Raw genomic sequence first — 23569 nt, forward strand, 5'->3', positions numbered from 1 at the left:
AGCTAAAGTTTTGCTTGTGCCCATCAGTCAGTGCAGTTGGTCGTTTTCCTGCTTGGCTCATTTTAGTATTTGACAGCCCCTTGTAGCCAGCAGCGGTGCGATTCTTAGAAGGGGACACATTGGTGACATTTCTTCCCAGCCTTGGTGAAAACTCAGATGTGGATTTTTGAATCTGAAGTCCGCCAGCTGCTCTTTTTGGGCTCACATTTCTCCTCTAAAAGTTGCTGCTTTGTTGTGCGCCTTCCTGGAGGGTCTCGCCTTGCGGCCGTCGTGGTTGCTTCAAGTCTGCCGCTGTGACAAGCTTGTCGATGATGTCATTTTCCTCGCTTTGTTGCCGTTGCCCATTGTTTGCCTCCCTCTCCTCTCCTCAGCTGCTCCTTTACGGATGCCCAACTTTAGGCAGCAAGTTTAGCTGGGAGGAGCGCGACTGTGGGGGTAGCGTATTTTGTCCTTACAGGGAGTTGACGTGACCGCACTGGCGGCTGGATTGGAGGGGGAGGACAGCTGCTGTGCACCTCTCAGCTGTTGGCCTGGGTCACTGATTGGGTGGAGTCAGCTGGTTGCCAAGGTGATGCTGTGAGTGGCTGATGGCAGCTGTGTTTAGTCAGCTGTGTGCAGCAGCAGCGGCAGCGGCGTGGTGTGGTGAATTATGGGAAGGGCTGCTGAGGCAGCACAGAAGCAGGTTTATTTTTAGAGGCCCCGGGACTGGCCCTGGATACTAGCAGCCAATTGGGTGACTGGAGATGTTGGGGAAGTGGGGGAGGAGGGTGTTTGGCCAATGGTGGGTCAGTGAGGTGTGTTGGGAAGGCTGCCTTTTGTGCCGCTGTCATTGTCACAAAACCAACAAGTAACTTTTTTTTTTTTTTTTCGTTCATCTTGTCCAACTAGTGGTATCCCGTCTGTCTTTCTCGTCTCTTATCGGGTGAAACAGTAGCTGAATGTCTGTGTGCTGAAAAGGCCCAAAATGGGAACCTTCAAGCACAAGTTATAGGACCTCCGTTTCAGAGGGTCAGTGCAAGCAGATGTTAAGGCTGCAGAGCTTGTGGCCTCCGTGTGTGTGTGTTGTACGTTGGCTTGGCCATTCCTGAGGGAATGTTACCTTTGTCATCCTGGGCTGCACTTTGTGCACAGCCTGTGCAGTGTAGTGTCCCTGTGTTAAGGTGGTCTTTACTGCAGTAGGGATGGCCTGATGCCCCCCTGTGAAGGACAGTTAGGCGGCAGCTGGGGTAACAAGGATTAACAAGATGGGTTGATGAGTTCAGATCATTTAAAGTCCGTGTGGATGCACAAGCTCAGTAAGTGGTGTTAATTTGGCCATTGTTCAGTTTGTGGTACTTAATTGGCATTTGATGTGTGTCACTTTCTAATTTTGTTGGTGTATTTTGTAAAGTGAATTTGTCCATCAATCCTCCAACCTGCGTTTTAGGTGTAGGATGACTGGGAGCCGTGGGCTTATCCCAGCAGCACTGATTGCAAGACATGGAGCAACTCCTAGTAGCAATCGCTAACACAGGGCCAAGAATAATGAAGTGCAAACCAGACCGGAGCCTCGGCTTAGCACTTTGGGCTGTCTAACTGCTATGGTGCCAGAGTGTGCTGACGTGTTGTGTGAGGGTCACTGGACATTTGTCTAGACTCCAAACCTGTGACAGTGTGACTACGGCTACCGTTTCTTATATAGTGCCTTTACCATCTCGTGGGACCAGATGTGTAAGCAGGTCACTTGACTCCGCAGCGACTGGTGTATAACTGCTCCTTTTGTGGTTGAAGGCATGTTAAGCATATCCTTGATGCTGCTGTATGAGCTGAAACGTCCAACTTTATTGAAGCCCCCTTTACCCAAACAGGCCTATTAGTTAGTTACGCTAGTCTTCCTTTAGCAGCTCTAAAGAGAAATTTACAGTACGAGGGACAGCAGACCCCCTGTGGCTTGCAGCTTTTTTTGTTCTCATTAAGTGTTCCATTCAATCAGATATTTTCTCTGAAATGATTTGCATTGTTTAATTAATTGCTCTTTTACTTTTTTCTTCTCTTTTTCCATATTTAGAAAAGTGCAATCGCGTTTGTAAAAATTTGTTTGCGTTTTCCCATTAGTTCACCCTTTCTGTGGGGTTTGCTCTCTTTTAATTGTATTCTAATAATGGCAATTGACAATGAGGGGAGTAGACGTCGAGGGCCACTTGAGTGTCAACCCCTCTTAGGTGCTCAGTGGGAAATAATGGATGAAATAACCAGAACACCTGGAAGAGCAGAGTGACACTCGTAAAAACAGAATGCACAAAACTCACTAAATGAGCTCGTGTAACTTACATAAGTGCTTGGTATTTTCTAGTAATAATTTTCCAAATTTAGTTTTGTCATTTCTACATGGACATCAAACCACAGAAACTTGATGAATTAGACTGGGGATCCCATGAAAACTGAAAGAACAAAAAGCAATAGCCATTTTAGAGGTGCTGCCTTAGACTGATTGGGAAACCGAAGCCAGGCGGGGGTCCTCACAGATGCAATCGGAGAGTGTTACTGTGTGTTACAAAAGCCATGTAAAGAAATCATGTGCTGCTCCCAAACTAGTCTCCATATGAGTTGTCTTCTCAGCACCCTGTTTCCTAGATTGGTAATCCATGCCAGTTGAGTTCTTTGGCACATTTACTAAACCCCTCTTTGGTTATTGTGCCCCATGAAGTGTGTGGAGGGGACTATCCCAGCCATGCAGTACTCCCATCATATTGGCATTTCCAGAAAAGGCATATGTTCTGTGTGGCCTGACGTATCCTTTTGGAAAGTGTCACCTGCCTCAATCGGCCTTCGGGCTGAACACCAGCTTTCCTAAATTTATAAACATGCAAATGTCCCACTAAAAAGCAGAAGGGGTGTCAGTTTTGGACAGTGGTGTGCCGCACATCCCCAGTAGCCTTTAGTTCTAGTGGAGAAGTGAGACTCATCCCTTCAGATGTCCCCACATCAGTCTCAGCCGGTGGATCACTCGACTGGAATGAGAGTTGTGTGAGATTGATGGAGGGACACGCGGATGAAGTTAAGGGTTCTCTCCACAGAAGAAGTAGCAGACTGTGGTAAAGTAGTTATTCATTGAGGCCTTCTCTTCTGAGAAGTTCCATATCTACAGCCAGAGTGTGTCTGACCTGCCACCTGACCCTCTGAAGACTAATTCTGGTACCCTGCATTTGGCTTGATTACATTTTTGTTGCTTGTTCCCCTTCCCAGTTTTGAGGACAGCTCTCCAGTTATCTCCAAATTGTTGGCCATGTGTTTGTCAAACACGTAGACCCGCTCATAGATGCTGGAGCCAGCTGGCATTTATACGCAGCTTCAATGTTTGGGTCCAAAAGCAAACCTTAGCATACTGTGAGCAATGATGTGAAGTGTGGCACTGTGAATCATCATGGCACGTTGGCTTATGTTTCTAGAATTGTCATGAATGAGAGAGAGAGTGCTGCATGTGGAAGAGTCCAGGCGGTGGCACTTGCTCAAGAGGAGGCCCTCAAGGACCAGTGAAGCATTTATACTTCAGGTACTAGAAATGTGGGGCTACAACAGCTAATGGCTGTTGTTGATAGTGAGATCTGATCACAGCAGCGATTGGTTACCTTGTTGTGTATTTGTTCACGTGTGCCCCTTGACTGAGTGTGAGATGTAGCAGAGACAGATGTTGTAAATATGGTGCAGGGTGGAAGACCAAAGAACTTAAGTGTGGAGTCATTTCAACTGGTAAGAAATCTGTCTCTCACAGGATCTTTAAAAATGAGCTCCCTTGGCACAGGAGCATCTGAAACAAAAACCCATTGCGCCAATTCTCACTCATGGGCACTGAGTGCAGTCCAGCAGCGCTCAGTGTGCCTCTTCTCTCTGTTTCTTCTGGCAGTTCCAACTCCTCATTGGACTGGGCAGTATCTGAGTTGTCGGCATTACGCAAAGCTTCTCCTCTAGAGGATTTATTTCTTTGGATGATGACAGTGGTTGGGGTTTGACGCTGTACTATAAAGAATATGACAGCTTGAAATGCATGAGACTCGGTTCATCTTGGCAGCAACTTGGGTGCACAGATAAAAATGGCTTCAGCCTCCTTCAGGCCATGGCCAACTTAGTAACATAGTTTTTGCCAAATGGAGGACTTTTGCGTGATTGTTATGAAAGAGCATTATGCAAGGCATGCAATATTTTTATTTTTGGATAAAATACCTGCACTTTTGCAGAAACGTTGCACATTTGTAAAGTCGCAAATAAGTGAAGCTAGTAACTGAGAGACTAACCAATGGGAAAACTAATCTTTAGTTGTGAAACTACTGAAGTACCTCCTGAGGTGTCCATAAAGTTACATTTAAGAAATGCAAAGTTGATGAGTAGTTTGGACGTCAGTGGATCATGGAGGAGCCTGTTGTCATTCTTCACTTGTGCTGTCCTCGGTTGGACTCTAAGCTAGTTTGGTGTCTGCTGACCAAATGGAATGGTGCTCATTGGCGGAGGTCATGATTAAAAGGAGCCGTTGGCACACTGGACTGAGGTCCCCAACACTGTGGTGTGGTAGCTCAGTCTAATGTGGCACCAAGTTGGTAATGCACAGCAGCTCTACACAATTCAAAATCATGTCCTGTGCACACAGTATGGTGAAATTCGTATTTGCATGTCACCCGTATACTGGTGACAGTAGTACGATACTGACAATAGACCCCAAAAAACAACCATCATGGAATGAGAAAACTCGACTTCTAGCTTGTGTACTTTGACAAAAAGATGTTCAACAATCCAGCTTGTCAATCCATAAAGCTCATCAGGTGCACTTCTATCCAGCAAGGCCCAGTTGGAAGAACATCCAACCAGGTCACCTTTCAAAAGCCTCCATTCAAAGCTTAGCTCACAGCCACATGTGGACGGCTTTCTGTGCATTGCATAAACCTTTGGATGTCACCGGAAGCAAAGAGGACCATTGGCATCACTGGCCTCTGTGGGTTAACCAAGGTAAAGGTGTCAGTGGACCAGGACAGTTGATTATCCACCATCTTATAGAGACCACATCAGAGCCAGACCGGTGCATTGTCCATCTGAGAGATCTTTTGAGATCCGTTACCTGTACTGCTGCAGAATCAACACCCACATGGTTAACAGGAGAACTGGGCACTGGTGTCCTGAGCAGAGGGTCTATAGCAGGACAATGCCAGGATACACACTGCTCTTGTGGCCACAGAAGTCCTGAGGAATGATTGATGGCATTGCCCTGCCTCCTTTTCTGACCTTAGCCCCACTAGGGCACCTTTGGGACCCTCTGAATCACAATATCTGGAGTCCTGCCCCCTGCCTGCCAGGGACCAGCGACATCACCAGTCCTGTTTACAGGATACCATCTAATGACTGAAGACCCGTTGACTCATTGTGCCAGTGGGGATAGAGGAGTGGTGCCTGCTGGAGGCTGTCACGCAAGATATGGAGGGGATGGCAAGATGGTGGTTGTGCATTTTCATACTAGTTGATAGAATGGAGTTTGTGGTGTGCTGCTTTTTGTATTCCTGTTATTCTCAGTTGGTTCTTGTTTGGGAAGTGAGGTTTGAAGTTTGTCTTGACAATAAGTGCTGCTTTTATTTTTAGACCGTAGTTTATTTGTCCCCAGAGGGAAATTTGGCTTTTTACAGAAGCTCTTCAAATAGATCAGTAGATATAGACACATGCAGTGTATAAGAAGCAGCCCCAGCTCTGTCAGGTCAGTATGAAGAGCCTCATGACTCTGGCCTCATATGTGATGGCCTGAGTGTTAATAGTCTTGAAAAGCAGGCCCACCACCCTCTGTCATGCCTTGTAACTCCAGGCTGAGCAGATGCCATCCCAGAATGTAATGTAGCCATCACTGTGTACCTGTGGAGGTGGGTGAGCACACAAGAGGACCTGTGGTCTTCCTGTAGATGTCTAGGGGAGGAAGGATATCAGTGAGTAGCCAATATGTTGCGTATGAAGTTCAAGTAGTCAGTGATGGTGACCCCTCTCCTAAAGTGTCTGACCAGCTCCTTTCTTTTGAGGCCGTCTCATTATTGTTGGTGATGTGACCATTGATGGGACACTCTCATAAGATAACGGGGAATGCAGCGAGTAGGCAGCAAAGACGAGGTCAGTGCCTTACAGAGGCAAGCACAAAAAGAGCGCTTTGAAAAGTCCATCACTGTCTGTTCGCTAATCATTTAAACACATCTCAAGTGAATTGAATTATTGTTTGCCGTTCACTCTGGTAATATTAACATTTCTTTGGGATCTATAGTTTAAACTTTAACAGCAAATGGATGCATGTACAAAGATAGTATGAAGAAAGTTGAACTGGAATGTGTGCCTCCATCTGCAGACAGCCAAAGGTTTTCAAGAAAAGCCTGAATTTTACTGGTCATCTCATGTGTGACAAGGCACGGGGAGAAGTGTAGACCACTAAAGTGAGTCACAGATTAAAGTCACACAAGGCTTTACTTAAGAAGTCATTTAAAAGATGGTTTACATCAGTCAAGCATCGCTAGTTTTCCATTTAATACAACTTTCTAAGCTAAATTTTAAAGGAAAAGTGGAAGATGCACTACTAGTAAATGAAGCAGTTGAGTCAGTTAATGACAGGTAATGAGGCTGTGCTTCTCCCCTCAAGCAGATGACAAGTCTTGCTTATTGTCACTGGAGGCTTTAAGGTGGGCTGTGTTTTAATATAGGAGTGATGAGGGCACTTGCTGGGATGTTCATCTCAGAACGTCCGTTCATCAGTAGCTGTGCAGCATGCAGGATGTGTCTTTGTGAGTCCCATTCACAGCTTTCTGTTTCAAGTCATCAGCCTTACATGTTTACGTTGTTATATTTCTTCAATGTTACATTCAGAAAGAAAGTGTTTTTGAAAGAGCCAAAAGTAAAAGCTGACGTGTGAGACGTGTTTAACATGCTGAAAGTATTTAGTACAGTGGACTCCAGCTGTTATTTTAAAATGAATTTTTCATGGTTGAAACCCAAGGATACACATTTCGACATACATTAGAAAGTTGTTCTTCACACAGAGGACCACAGGCACTTGGAATTGGTGGCCGAGTAATGTGGTGGACAATAGGACGGTGGGGACTTTCAGATCTCAATACACTGCTATTTGGGAGAAAGAAGGTCAGGACTGGCGAGCTTGTTAGTCTGGATGACCTGTTGTTGTCCAGACTCTTCTAGGTATATTCTACTATGACAATGGAAAGCCGTAGGGAAAGATAAAGTCAAAAGAGTCAGCGTCATGTTGGCAAAGCAGGGCATATGAGGCCATCATGAAGAGCTGCCATCTGTGTGTGAATTTTAAACTTCTGAATATGGAACAGCAAAACCTGCATCATTCAAGCGACCCCTAAACTCTCGTATTTATTGTGATAGCCTTTAAGTGCAATTCCAAATATTGAAATGCATGCCTAGATTTATGTGATGGCACTGGTTGCTGTGCACTATGCTTTTGTTTCATTTTGATTTTGTTTTATTTCCTGTTCTTCCCATTTGCTAACTTTAGTCACATACATTCACTTTGTACACAGTAATGTTGAGACGAGGAGTGTTTAATTCACTTTTTAAATATTGTTTTATTGTTGTAGATTATAATGGATGATTATGTCTCCTAGTGTGGCCCCTTATTCCCATTTTAGGCTGGTCTGCTAATTACCTGCATGTGTTCTTTGAACTATGGACCATTATTGACGTCACTCATCGAAATGCCGCAGCAGTTGTGGTGGCTGCCTTGATTTTATGGAGTGTAACAGTGAAATTCTCACTTGTGTGGCATCTCTCCATCGCCATGTTGACAAGTGTGAGATGAGGTAGCCCCTGTATAAAGTAGTCCCTGGCCAGTCCTAAAGTAAAGGTGAAAATGGGCAGATAAGAAATGCTGACAATGTGTGTCACAACTCTTTAGTACGAGCAAAGTTTTGGATGGTTAATTGTGTGTGTGTGTGTGTGTGTGTGTGTGTGTAAGGGGCTTGGTTACTTCCTCTTGTTTTTACATTTGATGTCATTCAGCCTTTATTGGTCAAGTAATTCTGCATACGCACTTTGTTTCCACTTTGACAGCAGTCTGTCCCTTTTTCTATCATCATTAAGTATTTGAAGGCAACTTGTGGGGTCTAACAGTACAAGTTGTTAGATTTATGTGTTCTTTGTGCCAGCCTCTGCTTGTCATTCTAATGTCTGTGATAAGGTGCGATTGCCACTCATCGCTCTCATCTCCTCCGTGTGCTGCCCCGTCTGGGTAAGCCTGACGAACTATTAGATGCCATCTGTCTGTCAGAATCACCTAATCCAATTTAGGAGTTTCAGGGGTCGAAGCCACCCAGTACCGTGGTCTACCTCAGGATGAGTCAGGAGCACAAGTGAGGTCTGACTAAGATGTCTCTGAGGTGTTTTTGTCTGCCAATGTGGTGCCCACACTTCTACTTGCTCTGCTGTATTTTCACAGTCCTGTGTGTTGAGGCCTATAGTGCAGAGCAGCTTGGCACATTCGAGGGTTCTATGTGAGGTGGTCTTCATTCAAAGTAAAACAGATAACCTCAGCTGAGTAGGCGCTTCTCAATCTGTTAACTGACTCTTGTTCATCTCTCTTCAGACTCCCTTTTTGCATTAAACTTTTTATCCTGTCTTACGTAATTGCTGTGGTTGGTTCATTGTAAGGATATTTGTTTAGCAATTTCAATATGGAGGTCTTGGCAAAAAAATTGCCAGTTGTGTTCAATATAAGTTGATCAGTGTGTGTATGTTATAATATTAAAATGAATAACTGAATCTGAGCACTTCCACATGCCGGAGACGCTTCTGTTGAATGGCATTACTGGGGAAAAATGGACAGAAGGCCCATGGTGCATTGTCTTTTGAATAACCTGACTCACTCTGATCTTCTCTTTTGTTCCCCCACAGGTGGAAGAAGCTCAGGATGCAAGCCCTCCTCTTCCTCCTCCTCCTCCTCCCTCTGCCAGCCTGTTGCCTTGGGCTTCTCCCCAGCTGAGCCAACCATGTCGAGCCAGCACAGCCATCCCACCTTCAGCCACATTCACTCCATGGCCGACCAACAGCAGGTGAAGCTCCATGTTTTACCTTCTATTTTAACAGTTTTAATTTCCTTTCTTTTCCTAAAATGTGAGTCCATTTTGAGTTTCTTTAAAGCAAATAAATGATGGGTAAATATTTCTATCCAAGAAGAGTAGCAAACTATACAAATGAGGCAGTTGACATTCCTTTCATTTGTTTGGCTTTGTTCTTTGTTTGCACAACCTTTAAATTGCTTTTTGAGGGTCTAGAAAGTGATGACCAGTAATGGTATCTCCTTAGATTTAAATGAGTAAAGGTTTTGATTATTAAGATTAGTTGACTGACATGAGCTGCCTTGCATTCATTGTGTCTGTTATTAGTTAACTTGATCTTTCCTGAGCAATTGGGGGTCATTTCTAGTGTAAATATTCTTCTTTCTTTCCTTAGGTGCTGTCAGACATGACTATTTTACAGAGGAGGATTCCCCCAACATTTCGTGATCCAGCCAATGCACCTCTTAGGAAATTATCTGTTGATCTAATAAAGACTTACAAGCACATCAACGAGGTTAGAAGCATCCTTGTGGTTTTGTATAAACATGAAAAGCCACCACAAATAAAAATGTACATTACACACTTCCACTGGAGTTGGTTTATAGGTTTTAAGGGGGAGCTTGGGCTTATTATTTTGTTTGAAATTGTGCTGGAATCCCTGCCAGCTTGTGGCCTCCAAGGAGCTCTCCAGTTCTATGCATTGTGGTTCTCTCCACTCGGAACACAGCATCCTTGGTTAACCAGCTCTGTAATTGTAACTCAAAAACTGTGTGACTTTGACTGTCAGGTGTCTGTAGAGTAGCGTGGTGACACCGTGCTAAGTGTCACTGGCTTGGTGTCCCAGCAGGCTACTGTCTGTGGGGAGCCTGCATACACTCCTACTATATGTATGGACTTTCAGCAGGCCTCTTCTTCAAACATAGCCAGACCCGCTTATCTTTGTTTGATGGGCATCTCTAAAGTGAGTGTTGGTCTGGGGTCAAGTGATGTAATGGCACCCTCTACAGGGCTATCTATTCCCAGCCTGGTGCTGCTGAGATGGACACCAGTTCCCTCTGATCCTGAGCTTTGTAAGTGGAATAGGGAATGGGTGTCCTATATCTTGAAATCTATAACTGTATTTCTAAATTATTTTGCTAGGTGTACTACACAAAGAAAAAGAGACGTGCTCAGCAGGTGCCCCCTGATGATTCTAGCACCAAAAAGGAGAGGAAAGTATACAATGATGGCTTTGATGATGACAACTATGACTATATAGTCAAGAATGGGGAGAAGTGGCTGGACCGCTATGAGATTGATTCACTCATTGGCAAAGGTTCCTTTGGGCAGGTGAGGCTTCTTTCAAGACATACATGACATCACAAGTACAGCAGAAGGCATCCATTTTGAATGTTTTCACCTTTGCAGAGTTGAATGACATAGGAACACATGAAATGTTTCATGGATGCCAAATCCTTAGCAGTAGGTGTGTCTTGTGACCATTCCTGGTTGATGTTGGATAGCTTCTGTTCAGCATTGTTCACACAATTATGATGCACATCTTACAGTAAACACAGAGCTGTATTCTTTGTTAACATAATTTTTCCTTATTAATTCAGCATAAGAACACTTTGCACCAAGAATTGTATTTCTTGACTCTGTGTGTGTGTGTGTGTGTGTGTGTGTGTATGTATAATGTTAAGCTGTTTCTTGCTTCCCTGGAATGCTCGGTATCTCCTTGTCCATGGATATTTCCAAGCACATTGATGCTTATTGCCCCTCATGCTTATTCTTAGCCATTTCAGAAATCTCTTGGACATTTGTGTATGTTTTCATGCTGAGGATATTATACTTTAAATTCTATTTCTGTAGCGTTTCCCTTGTAGTTCCGTGGCAGCGGACCCTTGACTCCTAACCTTTCTTTTTTTTTTTTTTTTTTTTAAACAGTTTGCACCAAACTGTTTGTTGTCCCCTCTATGGGTTTCACTGACAGTTGTCTCCACAGAATGTTCTTCATCAGCTTGTTAGAGTCAACAGTGTCTAGTCAATTGGATGTTTGTTCTGTGACAGTTCCAAAGTTGTTGACCATAGAAAAGGACTCCCACAACAAGGTTTAGAAATGCCTTGGCTTGAGGGTCTCAGCCTCAGAAGGGTTGAACCCAGCACAGTGTTTCTCAGGACTCTGCTAACTCAAAAGCAATTTTAGGCCTGGCCCAAGTTTGTCTCTGCTAATCCCTTCATATTAACTGCTTTCCTAAAGTCTTCTGCTGTCATTCCTAATCACGTCAATAGATTATGTGACACATTCATTTCAAAAGAATAATGACAATTTCTGTTGTACTAATTGTGGAATTAGTGCAAATCTTAGACTACATTTGCCAGTTTGTCCTTGTTAAATGGAGTAATTGTTTGCTGCTTTTTCAGGTCGTGAAGGCATATGATCACCATGAGCAAGAATGGGTGGCTGTGAAAATCATCAAGAACAAGAAGGCCTTTCTGAACCAAGCTCAGATTGAGCTGCGATTGTTGGAGCTCATGAACAAACATGATACTGAAATGAAGTACTACATAGGTGGGGGATTGAAATGATCTGCTTGCCAATTGAATTTGTCTTTGTGTTAAAAGTTGTATTCATGAAGATTTTCCTGCCAGCATTTAGTTGGTTAACTTCACTGTTGGTTTGCAAGTTGTCAGTGGGTACTGTCCAGCTAAGATTATTGATCGCTTATTTTTGTTCATTTCTCCTCTAACTTAATTTAGTATAAACTGGATTGTTGGGGTGAGAAGACTGGCCATTTTCATAAACACTTTTATTGTGAAGCACTTCATATGGGATTCTGTTCATTGGTTAGGCGCCTAGAGGTCTCTTACAGGCATTTTTGTTTTGATTGGACATTTGGGTCAGCTTGTTCTCTTTTCAGTGTTATTTATAATGTGTATGAGTACATATATAATAAATGTATAATTATTGATATATTTTTAACTTCACAGTTCATTTAAAACGGCACTTCATGTTCCGAAACCACCTCTGCTTGGTTTTTGAGCTGCTCTCCTACAATCTTTATGATCTTCTGCGCAACACCAACTTTCGCGGTGTCTCACTGAACCTGACACGCAAGTTTGCACAGCAGCTGTGTACAGCACTGCTATTCCTAGCCACACCTGAACTCAGCATCATTCACTGCGACCTAAAGCCTGAAAATATCCTTCTGTGCAATCCCAAACGCAGTGCCATCAAAATTGTTGACTTTGGCAGTTCTTGCCAGTTAGGACAAAGGGTAAGCTGATGCTTTTTTTTTTTTTATATATATATTTTCATATATATATATATATATATATATATAATAAAGGTATTGTTTATGATGTTGTGTGGTGATATTCAAGTTCCGTTTATCTTCATGCTGGTGCTCTAGTGTGTTATTTTAAATCCATCATTTTACAGGTGGGCTGCGTGTTATAGTATATATAACTTGTGTCTGTCAGGTCTATGTAAGCATTTGAAAAAGACCAGCATTTTTAGAATAGATTTTTAATTAGTGTTTCAGTTTCGCTCTTGTGCTTATCAGTGTTTCTTTTTTCTTATTCCAGTTTCTTTAAATTTGTCTTGGCCAGGAATTGGGTACATGGAGTAACCTTTAACTGCTGATTTCATTTTTACATGGAGAGGAGCATATTGCTTTAAAGATTTGTCCAGTCAAATCATTCAAGTCTGTCCTTTCCTTTAGATGGCCTTTTCAGTAGCTAATGCTGGGCATGTACTTGTTTGGCCCCTTACAAATTTTAGCACAGTCTAGATTGATATCCCAAATGTTCCTATATGTCAGAATTAGTGTTTTTCTTCCCAAAAATTATCACTTTTTAAAGTGAAATTAAAGAGAAAAAAATTACAGGAGTATAAATGATCAATTCAGAGGCTACAGCTGGCATCACCTTCTTGAACCCACAACATCAATTGACAAAAATTGAGATGGACTTGGCAGTGAAGATGTGTTTTACAGCAGGAGATGGTGTAAAGTGTGCAGCCCCTTTTGTTAAATTTATTTGCTTGGCAGACACTTTTATCCAAAGTGACTTACAAAGGACATTTGAGATACAATTGGTTACATTTCTTAACTTTTTCCAGTTGGAGCACAAGCAGGTGAAATGTCTTGCTCAGGGTCGCACAGTGTCAGTAACAGGATTTGAACACACACCCTCAGGGTTTGAAGTCCATAGCATAAACAACTATGCCACACTGCCTGCTAAAAGCAACAGCAGACGGGCAAGCCCATCAGATATTAAACTGACAGGAATACAACTGCAGACACAATCGTATGCAACAAAACACCGAGATGCATTGGTCCAAACACAGTACAGTGCAAGAGTCTTAAATCATTTATCCATAAAACAGTGGTCCATGGAGATTAAAAAACACAACAAATGAGTCAATTATCCACTAGTAAAAACAGAGTTAAAGTCACTGTGTGGATCTGTTCTTTAAAACCATTACAAGCTTTGGTGCCTCCTCCTAAAATCAACATCTCCTCTGCTTACCCTTTTAGGCTTTTCAGCAAGGGCAGGTGTCCACCAACAAGCACAGTCACCCTTCAGTCTGGTTTGTGTCCCCATCACCATCCCAGGGCGTTTGTCAGGGGACCCCACAAGCCCTGCCTCCTTCTTCCATTGCCATCCCTCAACATTCAGCGGGGTCACTCAGTTGGTCGTTCATGCCCTTTGGGTGCACAACTGGAGCGACCTTGCCCCGTGAGCGCCCACCACTCATGGCCACTTGTTGATTGCTTGACTCCACGCTATCCCACTGGCTCAACCATAATCCTGCCTCTTCGTCTTTTCTTTACTTTCCATGTAACCTCCAGACATATCATTCTTTTGTCCAGTCTCTTGAGCTCTCTCATTTCTTGTCTTTCCTGCTCAGGCTCTTTTATACTTTAGTGGACGCAGGTGCCTTCATTACGACCCCCAGAGCACTAATGAGGAAATCGGCTGAAGTGCGAGTGTCCGCGTGTGAGTGTAGCCTCCTCCCATTCAATACCCCTAGGCCATTTGTCCATGCTACCTTGTGCATCAACACTCACCCGGAGCCTGTGCCCATTGTTTTTATTTAAAAGGGGAAAAAAAAAGTAGTGCAGAACCATTGACATCAAATGTCTTCTACCACATCCCTCCCCCTATAAGCCATCAGTTGCATGGGAGTATGCATCACCAGACCCAGAAGTGCCAAAATTTTGTCTCTGGGAAGCACTTCCCACATCAGTATTGGCAAGCACCAAAGAAACATTTCCCATGCTGCCCTACAGGTACTTAAACAGGCTAACCAAGAAGGATGCTACCTCCCAGTGTACTGGCGGACCTCATGACCATGGTAGGCAGTCTTCCATGGTCCCTCACTTGTTTCAGCTTCTCAACCAGGAAAGAAAGTGCTAGGCATTCATGTCAAGATGCATGTCCACCCACTCTGTCCATCTGCGTCCACCCTCTGGCTGGAAAAGAGGGTACATTATGCCTTTGTCGGAACGTCCCTCTGTTCTATCTGACTGTTCATTTTAATGGCCTCCCTACTGGGCAAAGTCTAATTGTCTTTAATTTATGTTTAGTATTGCTAAGGTAGGTGGCATAACTGGTGCTGCGTTTTGGGACATTTAGACCAAAATACTTAGTGTCTTAAAGAACATAACATCAAATGTTTTACCAGGAACACCACGGGGACATACAGTAGCAGCTTATTGTTCCCATTACATCTTTATATTTTTACATGGCATGTTCAGTGTTTACATGTCATTGATAAACTGATGATTTATAAATTAAAATAAAATTAATAATGGTTATTAAAAGAATATGCGTGTTATTGAATACAGTTTTTAATGTCATGTACACATTTATGTTTCCATGGTACAAAAAATTTGGATGGTTGTTTAAATAATATACCACTTCCGGTTGAGTAATTTTTCTCAAATTTCCTATCTGTTTGATATTTATCATTATAAACATCTTTACAAAAGTTGAATCATATGTCTGTAATTATAACCATAGTTTACTTGAAAATTTGCAAAAGTAGTCAGCTAAAGTACCACTGCCAGTTGCTGGAAGTGGCCCAAAAGTCGACAGGATTCCTTATTTTTGATATTAAGCAGTTGACCAGGTCGAAGCGTTTTCAAGTTATCGTGTTTACACTCAGGCAGACATCATTTTAAAAATGGTATTTTCAAAGTCTAAAACGTTAAGATTCATCAGAATCTTGAGGTAGAATTTTTCTCACCACTCCTGTACTTTCTCTATACTATGTAAAGGAGGAAGTAAAAAGTAAGTGAAAAGGAACAGGATACAAAACGCTAAAATAAAAGTGTGGCTGTGGTCAGTACAGCTCATGGCCTGCTTTTCAGATAAAGGTACTCAGTTTGCAAACAACTTACAGAATGTTTTAAAATCTACCCGGAATCATGGCATCAATCTGGTCATGCGTGTCCTAGTTGTGCAAAGTCTGAGCAGAATGGTTCATGTCACCTGTAAAAGTCACTTGTAAGATTCGGTGTCTGAAAACCGTATCTAGTTTTAATGTTTGTAAGAGCAAAGTATGTCTTAAGAATGAACACATTTTTATTGTAAAACTAAGCAGAAGCAGAACATTTGTATATCACACAGATTTAGTTAACTAATATTGCTTGTTTTCTTGTCTGTCCACTCAGATTCCTGTTGTTTTCTGTTTCCTTTAACATTTTATATTCAGTAAACGAAGTAAATGTTAAAAGAATAAATTATTAGCTTATTTGTATTTCAGATCTATCAATACATCCAAAGCAGATTTTATCGCTCTCCAGAGGTGCTCCTGGGAATGCCATACGACCTGGCAATTGACATGTGGTCCCTTGGCTGTATCTTGGTGGAAATGCACACAGGAGAGCCCCTTTTCAGTGGCTCAAATGAGGTACGGTTTGGTACTGTTAATGCAATGAAGCATTGTGGCAGTGCTGCTTTTTGAACTAATGAAAACTTGGCACCGTGGCACAGTGGTAGCGCTGTTGCCTTGCAGTAAGGAGACCTCAGTCTTCCCTGCGTGGAGTTTGCATGTTCTCCCCATGTCTGTGTGGGTTTCCTCCAGGTGCCACCACAGTCCAAAGACATGCAGGTTAGGTGAATTGGCAATTCTAAATTGGCCTGAGTGTGTGGCTGGTGTGTGTGTGTATTCACCCTGCGATGGACTGGCATCCTGTCCACAGGATTATTCCTGCCTTTTGCCCTGTGTTTGCTGGGATGGGCTCCAGCACCCCCTTGTTACACTCTTCAGTAATAAGCAGGTTAGAAAATGACTGCCTTCATACAAAAATAATTTTATGTGTAGCTCCTTTCATCACTGACAACCATATCCACATTAATTGAAGGTCTTGGCGTTGAGGAACTGGTTTAATATTCTCTAAATACATAACAGTTATGAGAAATGACTTCTAGGATGCTCTGCTCATTCACCGCTGTCTGCCACTGTAGACACAGTCTGATCTTGTTTATTTAACTTTGTCTTTTTCCAATTTCTAACTGCACAGGTTGATCAGATGAATAAAATAGTAGAAGTTTTGGGAATTCCACCATCTCACATGCTCGATCAGGCCCCTAAAGCAAGGAAGTATTTTGACAAGCTGTCTGATGGGCTTTGGACAGTCAAAAAGAATAAGGACATAAAGAAGGTACTTTATCCGTCTCCCTCTGTGAGTAAAAACTTACGGCTACTATTTTTCTTCCATTCAACCATGCCCCAATTCATGTGGAAAAAAAGTTGTTGCTGCACATGTTGTTTTTCCCTTAGTCAGTGGTTTCCTTTTTGCTTCTTCAGCTTTCTAAACAAAAGTCGGTTTATTTGGTAACACTCAATTATATTGATGAGTGCAAGAAAAAGTCAAATTGAATTACGCATTGATGTACATTGGTTAATCCCATTGCCTAAGTTCACATAAGAGAATTTCTAAACCAGAGTCAAATGAATGGCAGGCTGCCAAGAGGAAACCTCTGCTCTCTTCAAAAAATATTGTCACCCATCATACCATGTGGATGATCCAGTAGGATATTAGATGAATGAGATTAAAGTGGAACTTTGTCACATTGTTGAAAAACAGAACCCAACAGAACAAGCTCATCCCAACTGGGTAGCAGGGTCTTGGGGTTTATAATAGTTTATATATATATGTGTGTGTGTGTGTGTGGTCAGCTTAGAATCGCTAAAGCAGAAATGCATTCTGGACTGTATCAGCATGTGTCATTGAGGAGATGTTTCACAGACAGAACTGCAACAATTGTAAGAAGATCAGCAGAAGAAATGATATGCTTTGGAATGGGCAAGGAGCCGATCTAATTGACATGTTATGGCATCAGTGGGCTGAACTGGGCAAAGATATTTTATTCGTAGTTGATCAACAGGCATACAAAACATTTTTGAAGTCATTTCTGCTAAAGGAGATGTCACCAGTTACTTATTCCAATTTTTTTAAACAGACACCATATTTTGAATTAGGGCTTTTTTTTAAAGAAAGAGGTTTGTTTATATCCATCCATGTTGTCTTACTGTTGAGTGTCAAGTGAGGACCTGGCAGCTCCATTCTGTCATCTTTGTAATCTACAATATCTCTTCTCTTGTGTTGCTTAACTGTGTCCTCTGCAGCTGATGTTAGGACAATTCAAACTTTTTATGTACTTAAGAGTACCCGAGTGTGTAAAAATGCAATAGGATAAAGGGTTGTGTTTCATACCTAGCCATAATTCTAAATATTGTTTTGGCAAGACGCACAGGAGAAGTACCTGAATGGAGTCAAATGTGTACACTGCATTTGCAACAGTGTTAACTTTGACAAGACATTTTGATTTAGTTTTAGTCGTAGTCTTACAACTAAATTGCATTTTAGTCATTTAATTATTGTTAGTTTTTAGTCGACAAATTGGACATTCATTTTAGTCAAGTAAAAGTAAATCAGTCAGACAGTCCAAATCAGACGGATATCTTGTTTAACGTATGAATATGCACAGAATATACACTTACCTCTAAACTATTCTACTAACATGTACACTAACGAGCCAAACCACATGTAGTGATATCGAACTTCAAATGTAGAGTAGACATGCAAAGGATTTACTCCGAAAGCTCTTGGTCAGATAATGGCAGCTCTTCGCTCTCATCACAGTTTTCTGGCCGTCAACATGCCTTAGTTATGCTGCTATACGATTTTACCAGAAAAGCCTGGACCAAGCAACATGCATGTAATCTTTCTCACAGAAAAAGACAAGGTCGTTCAACATTAAAAGAACCTTCCAGCAAATATGATTTAACCATTTTTAATGTAGAAAATGCATCTTTCATACAGCAAAAAGATATGGCAGCAAATGTGATTTCTCTTTCACAACTATGACAGTGAGAGCACAGTAACAGCTTTAAACACTAAAGCTAACAGCAGATTTAAAATAGTGATCTATCCATCAAGTCATTTCAGTAAACTAGTAGTGGCTAATTCATAAATATCAAAATACAATGCAGGACTTGAATTTTAATGTGTGGTAGTCATAGAGACCCTCTAGTATAACAATAAATAGGGTGATGTTATAATCTTGGGGGGCATTTCAGCATAGGGTTTATAGAGAATGAGATCATCATGGACTGTCTTAATTTATCTGACCGTGTGCCCATTTTAAATGTATTATCTGAAAAATACAGCTTAAAATACTAAAAAATAAAAATTCAAACATTATTATATCTGTACTGTTGAATGGGGAATTCCAAAATAATTTAGGATACTTACATTTAAACGAACCCTTAAAAGCTGTTTTTGTAACAAATTATTTTTAAAATCCGGCTTGTCAGAGAATCACTCTGTTAGGTTTGCAACATTGCTATTGTAAGATTTATGTTTGCATCATTAGCTTATTAAAAAACTCACTAAAGAGGAACATAAAAAACATTAGTAACATTTAAAGGACAAGTCCAATTTTTGACATGAATCTCAGAACTCTTGTAAAAGAGCCAAAGTGTCTCACATCACACCAATTCCAAAATGGACTGAGACATGCTCATCGCCATCACAGAAGGAATGCGAAGCTTCTGTTCCTTTATCTGGACTGTGCAGGACACTGTATTAAAAGCCATTAATTCCCCCGTCATTTAATCTGCTGTAACAAATGTGTAACACAAGCACATCTGACTGCACTCTCCAAGCTTCTTAAGTAACTCATAAAGGGTTAAACCCTGTGTGTGTCTGTGTTGGCATTTTTCTTCATTAATAAGCATAATTGCACGCTGAAATTCTCAAACACACAGCATTAAAGTATCAGTTCTTGTGACCAGCCAACTAACAGCACATCTAAAATAAACTGACGTACCTGATGCATTAGTATTAGCAGGGTGAACAAGAGCCAGAGATAACAGTATTGGCGTCAGGCAAGTCACCACCCCGATAACGTCACATACCTTGGCATGAATCTCAGGATGAGCTTCTTCAGGTTTGTGGTGTTCTTTCCCATGATCTTCACTCCACGTGGCTTACATTGGGTTTTATTTTTGTCAGTGTTGTAATTAAAGTTAGTCCATATTCCTGACTGCTTTTTTCGCCCACATAGCGGAGTAGTGCTGAGCAGGATTCTGGTTTGACGTGATAGTTTCCTGATGGCGCCCAAACTAATGTTACCCAATTATTAGCATGCAAGCAAGTTTTTAAAATTGCACCACTGCATGCATGCTTCCTATTTGTTGGAGGACCATGTCATGTGTAATAGAGATGTGCACAGAGCTTCACATTGCTCATCGTCCACTTGTCTGTTTGTAACATTTTCATTTTTTTTTTTTTGTTTTCGTCAACAATGATTTTAAAAGAATTCATCTTAGTTTTCGTCATTAATCCTTAACTACTCACGCTGGTGTATTTTGTACACCAATCTCAGTTATTTTTGTCCAACGTCCTTTTATTTGAACCTACTGGCAGCATCGCCGTCTATCCTCAGCTTGATTCACTACAAGTCCAGTGTCACAGTGGCTTCCCTCCAGTGTGCCCTCAGCTGGTTTCATGAGTGGATGCACGGTCACAAGTTCTGTATGGTGGATTTGTTACACCGTGCCGGGCACTTAAGTATGTATGACAACGATGAGATATTCATCGTGCAATGACTTTGTCTGCAAAGAACATTCGACAACTGAACTGAAATGTGATCCTTGTGCAAGTCCTGCAGTGGATGAAAGTGTGACCGGTGACGAATAGCACTGGAGAAGTTGATAGGGTTTATTTTCAGACAGTCCTAGACTGTGTCATACTATTCAGTCATATAGTATTAAATTACATTCAAAACGGGTACAATTTAAATGTATTGTACTATTTTATTACGACCTCACAGCGTGCATATAAGTAGCCATTTTAACACTGGGGCATAAAGTACACCACGCAAGTACTTTTGAGATGGTAAATGGTGCGCGTAGTTAAGGGTAAAGACCTCGTTTTATTTAGTTTTCATTCCATTTTCAGTATTTTTCATTTCAATTAACACTGGTTTGCAAATAGAAATACACTGGACTTATATTTTCCAAAAATGAAGAAAAGTAGCCATCCACTTGTCTCCATAACCTGTCAGTGATGACATGTGTCAGTCCCCTGTTAGTGTGTTAAGGGGGTTATGCAGAAACAAGGTAGTGGTAAATAGCAAATTATGTATTTTATTTTACGTGCATGTCTCCACTGTATATTCAGAGACAGTAATGTCTAACTGATATAGCATTACGTGTTAGTGTTCGTGTAGTATTACGCAGTACTTGTGAAATGCTTGTTTTGTTTCTAATGATCGGCCCTAAATGAAATCAGAGTGTTTTTTACCTCACCGCAACCCCCCACCCCACCCCCATACAGTTAACTGGAAGATCGCATGTATTGTTTGTCATCACCATCATAGAAATGCAACTTTTCATTTTACAGGATATAATTTTTTATTATTGTGTTAAATTATGTGGTTTATCATAATTGTTCAGTATTTTTGACAGGAACTGGCGCTTCGTTCCAGTAAGGCCAGCCAGTTTCTCTTGTAAAGAACATGCAGTTAAGTTTTGAAGGACACCACAGCACTGCTTGGTCACTACACCATGTGATTGTGGTTGAACTTTTTCCAATGTTTGTGTGAAATTTTCCTTTGACACATTTACTTCTGTGCCCTTATAGTCTTTTTGAATAAAAACTCCTTTGAAAGTAATATCTGGAATCCGCCCCACTCATCCCTTTCATAATTTTGACCCCTAAATCTCCTGTACCTAAAATGAAAATGTTAAGGATTTCTTTCCACTTTCTGCGCTGCTGTATCTTTCTGTAATATGGAGACTAAAACTACACCCACAATACTGTATGTAGGCAAGGCCCCGCTAGTGTGGTATACATCTCATGACGTATATGTGATCAATGCTGTGTAACTTGAGCAGATTGGTGACATCACAGGTCTCGCACTGAACTGACCAAAGGTCATTCAAAAGTAAGAACGATGTCTGGATTGTTAAATTGGTTAAGATAAAAGTGTGCAGGGACTGAACTTGGGTGCCACTTTAGACTCTGGACATAGAAGCTCTGAACTTCTCGTTCAAAGAGCATGCAATTGAGTTAAAAAAGCATGAAGTGAAGATAATGAACGTTTAACTTTCCAAGCTTGGTTCTTACAATCAGTTTAATGTTTGATGTCAGATTCGTTTGTTTGCTTAGTTTCTATAGAATATCAAGAAGGTGGTGTGGCCTGTAAACCCCTTGTAAGTTAACATGAGATTGGCCTATTGGAGGCCACACTGAGTAGAGGTTGAGGACTCCCAGGTAGGTCCCTGTGTCTCCATTACTAAAGGGATTCTGAAGGCACCGCCGACTCTTGTCACATTTTTGGTATCACTTTGTGTCTCCAATGTTTGTTTTTAGCTCATTCTTCTCTGTTTTTCCACATCCTTGCTTCACTAATCAAATCTTGTCTTGTTAGTAATATGCATACTTTGGGGTTGCACATGCTAAGTAAAAGTCACGTTTTTTTAATTTATAAATGTATCTCCATTACTCTGCGGTAGTCTGGTTTTATCTTATTTGGAGGCATCAGTAAGATACAGAATTTGTCTTGACTCTTCTTTAAGTACATTAAATCTAAAATGGCTCGACAGTCCTACTGGGCCATCTTTTAAGTACATTAAAGGGCTGAACATTTTTAAATTTATCAGTATATGTTAACTTTAATTTCCTGGTTTACCATAATTTTCATTGTGTGCATTTTCTTTTTATTTGATGTTGAGTTGTTTTGTTCGATTGGTGGTCATTTTCAGATTTCTTTTTTGGACAGAACATCATTATTCGTCCTCCAGTGCCTGTCCTGACAGACAGTACACCTTGCACTCACACAACTTGTGACATAAATTACAAATTCATTTCAGTGGGCTTGCTTTCAGATAAGACCTTTGTTAATGAAAAGAAACAAATGCATTTTTAAGGAAATTTGCATAATTGTTATTTGAAGCATAGATCTTATTTGATCCCATGTAAATATAAATTTTATTGTACTGTCTAGTGTGTAGAGGACGTAGACAATTCTGCAAGTATTATAAAAACAGACTTGAACAGGGTGAGAGGTCAACAGAGTCACATGATGGAGGTAAACAGCGTTGCTTAATTGGCTGTTTCAGGTGTTTAAGAACATTTTCCAGAGTTCAGTGCTATTCTGACCCACAAGCTGCAAGGTAGTTTCTTTACCATCCTTTACATAACATTCCTTGATTTATATTAACAGTTTCAACAGTATGACCCAACGCTTTATTTGCCTTTTTAATCAATTTGACACACTGCTTAGACAATCAACATAAACCTCTAAATCTTTTTCAGTGGTGGCTTCCTATAAAATCTTTATATTTATTTAATAATTTATAATTATCGTTCCTCTTGTTTCCTACATTAAAGTGCATTTCCCAAGGCTTCACCCACTTCTGAAGCTTGTCCAGAGCTTTATTTGAGTACATTTTCTGATTTAAAATGGCATTTACTTCATCATTTACATATACCCTTCTTCTTCAGTCCCGGTACTGCATATGGTACCCATGTGGAAGATGTCAAACATCCCAGACAAGGTTCCAATTAAACGAATTCATGGCCTGGGTATGCCTGCAGTCGTGGCTCGTTGTAGCCTGTTTCACTTGCCACCTGCTGTTGTGATGCCACTGCCTCCAGAAAGCTTTGACTGATTAGAATTTATTCGATTTCTCATGGACAAGGTTTCACGAATGATCATTTTCAACTTGATTACTTTGTGTTCTACTCATCTTTCAGTGCCTGATCAAGTGATGTGCATTCCCTTAAGCTCATCACCATTTTCAGTTCTTTCAAAGCACTTTTTAAATGTAACATTTGCTTACAACATTGCCTTTTTTTCCTGTATAGATAGGAAGACAAGTTGATGACGTTTTGTTTTTGATGTCTTCTGTTGTGCTGTCAGGAATCTTCTAAAAGTGCCTAACTGGAGCTTTGTGGTGATGTCTTTTTAGCTGAGGCTCCTCCACTAACTAG

At 41.2% G+C, this 23569-nt stretch overlaps 1 protein-coding gene across 3 annotated transcripts in view; it reads left to right on the forward strand.

Moving 5' to 3' along the window:
* The window catches only part of dyrk1b (dual-specificity tyrosine-(Y)-phosphorylation regulated kinase 1B), a 105276-nt gene that overhangs the window by 76606 nt on the left and 5101 nt on the right, over positions 1-23569 (forward strand). For 2 of the 3 annotated variants that reach the window (XM_028822874.2, XM_028822872.2), the window contains exons 2-8: positions 8905-9062; positions 9463-9582; positions 10209-10397; positions 11472-11619; positions 12039-12325; positions 15823-15969; positions 16583-16744. In XM_028822874.2, the coding sequence (XP_028678707.1) occupies positions 9000-9062; positions 9463-9582; positions 10209-10397; positions 11472-11619; positions 12039-12325; positions 15823-15969; positions 16583-16744 (1116 nt within the window). In that variant the 5' untranslated portion in view covers positions 8905-8999. The remainder of the gene's footprint in view (positions 1-8904; positions 9063-9462; positions 9583-10208; positions 10398-11471; positions 11620-12038; positions 12326-15822; positions 15970-16582; positions 16745-23569) is intronic. The other variant, XM_028822873.2, reaches the window with a different exon arrangement.

This window comes from Erpetoichthys calabaricus, chromosome 17 (genome assembly GCF_900747795.2).
Source record: "Erpetoichthys calabaricus chromosome 17, fErpCal1.3, whole genome shotgun sequence".
Classification (NCBI taxonomy): Eukaryota; Metazoa; Chordata; class Cladistia; order Polypteriformes; family Polypteridae; genus Erpetoichthys; species Erpetoichthys calabaricus.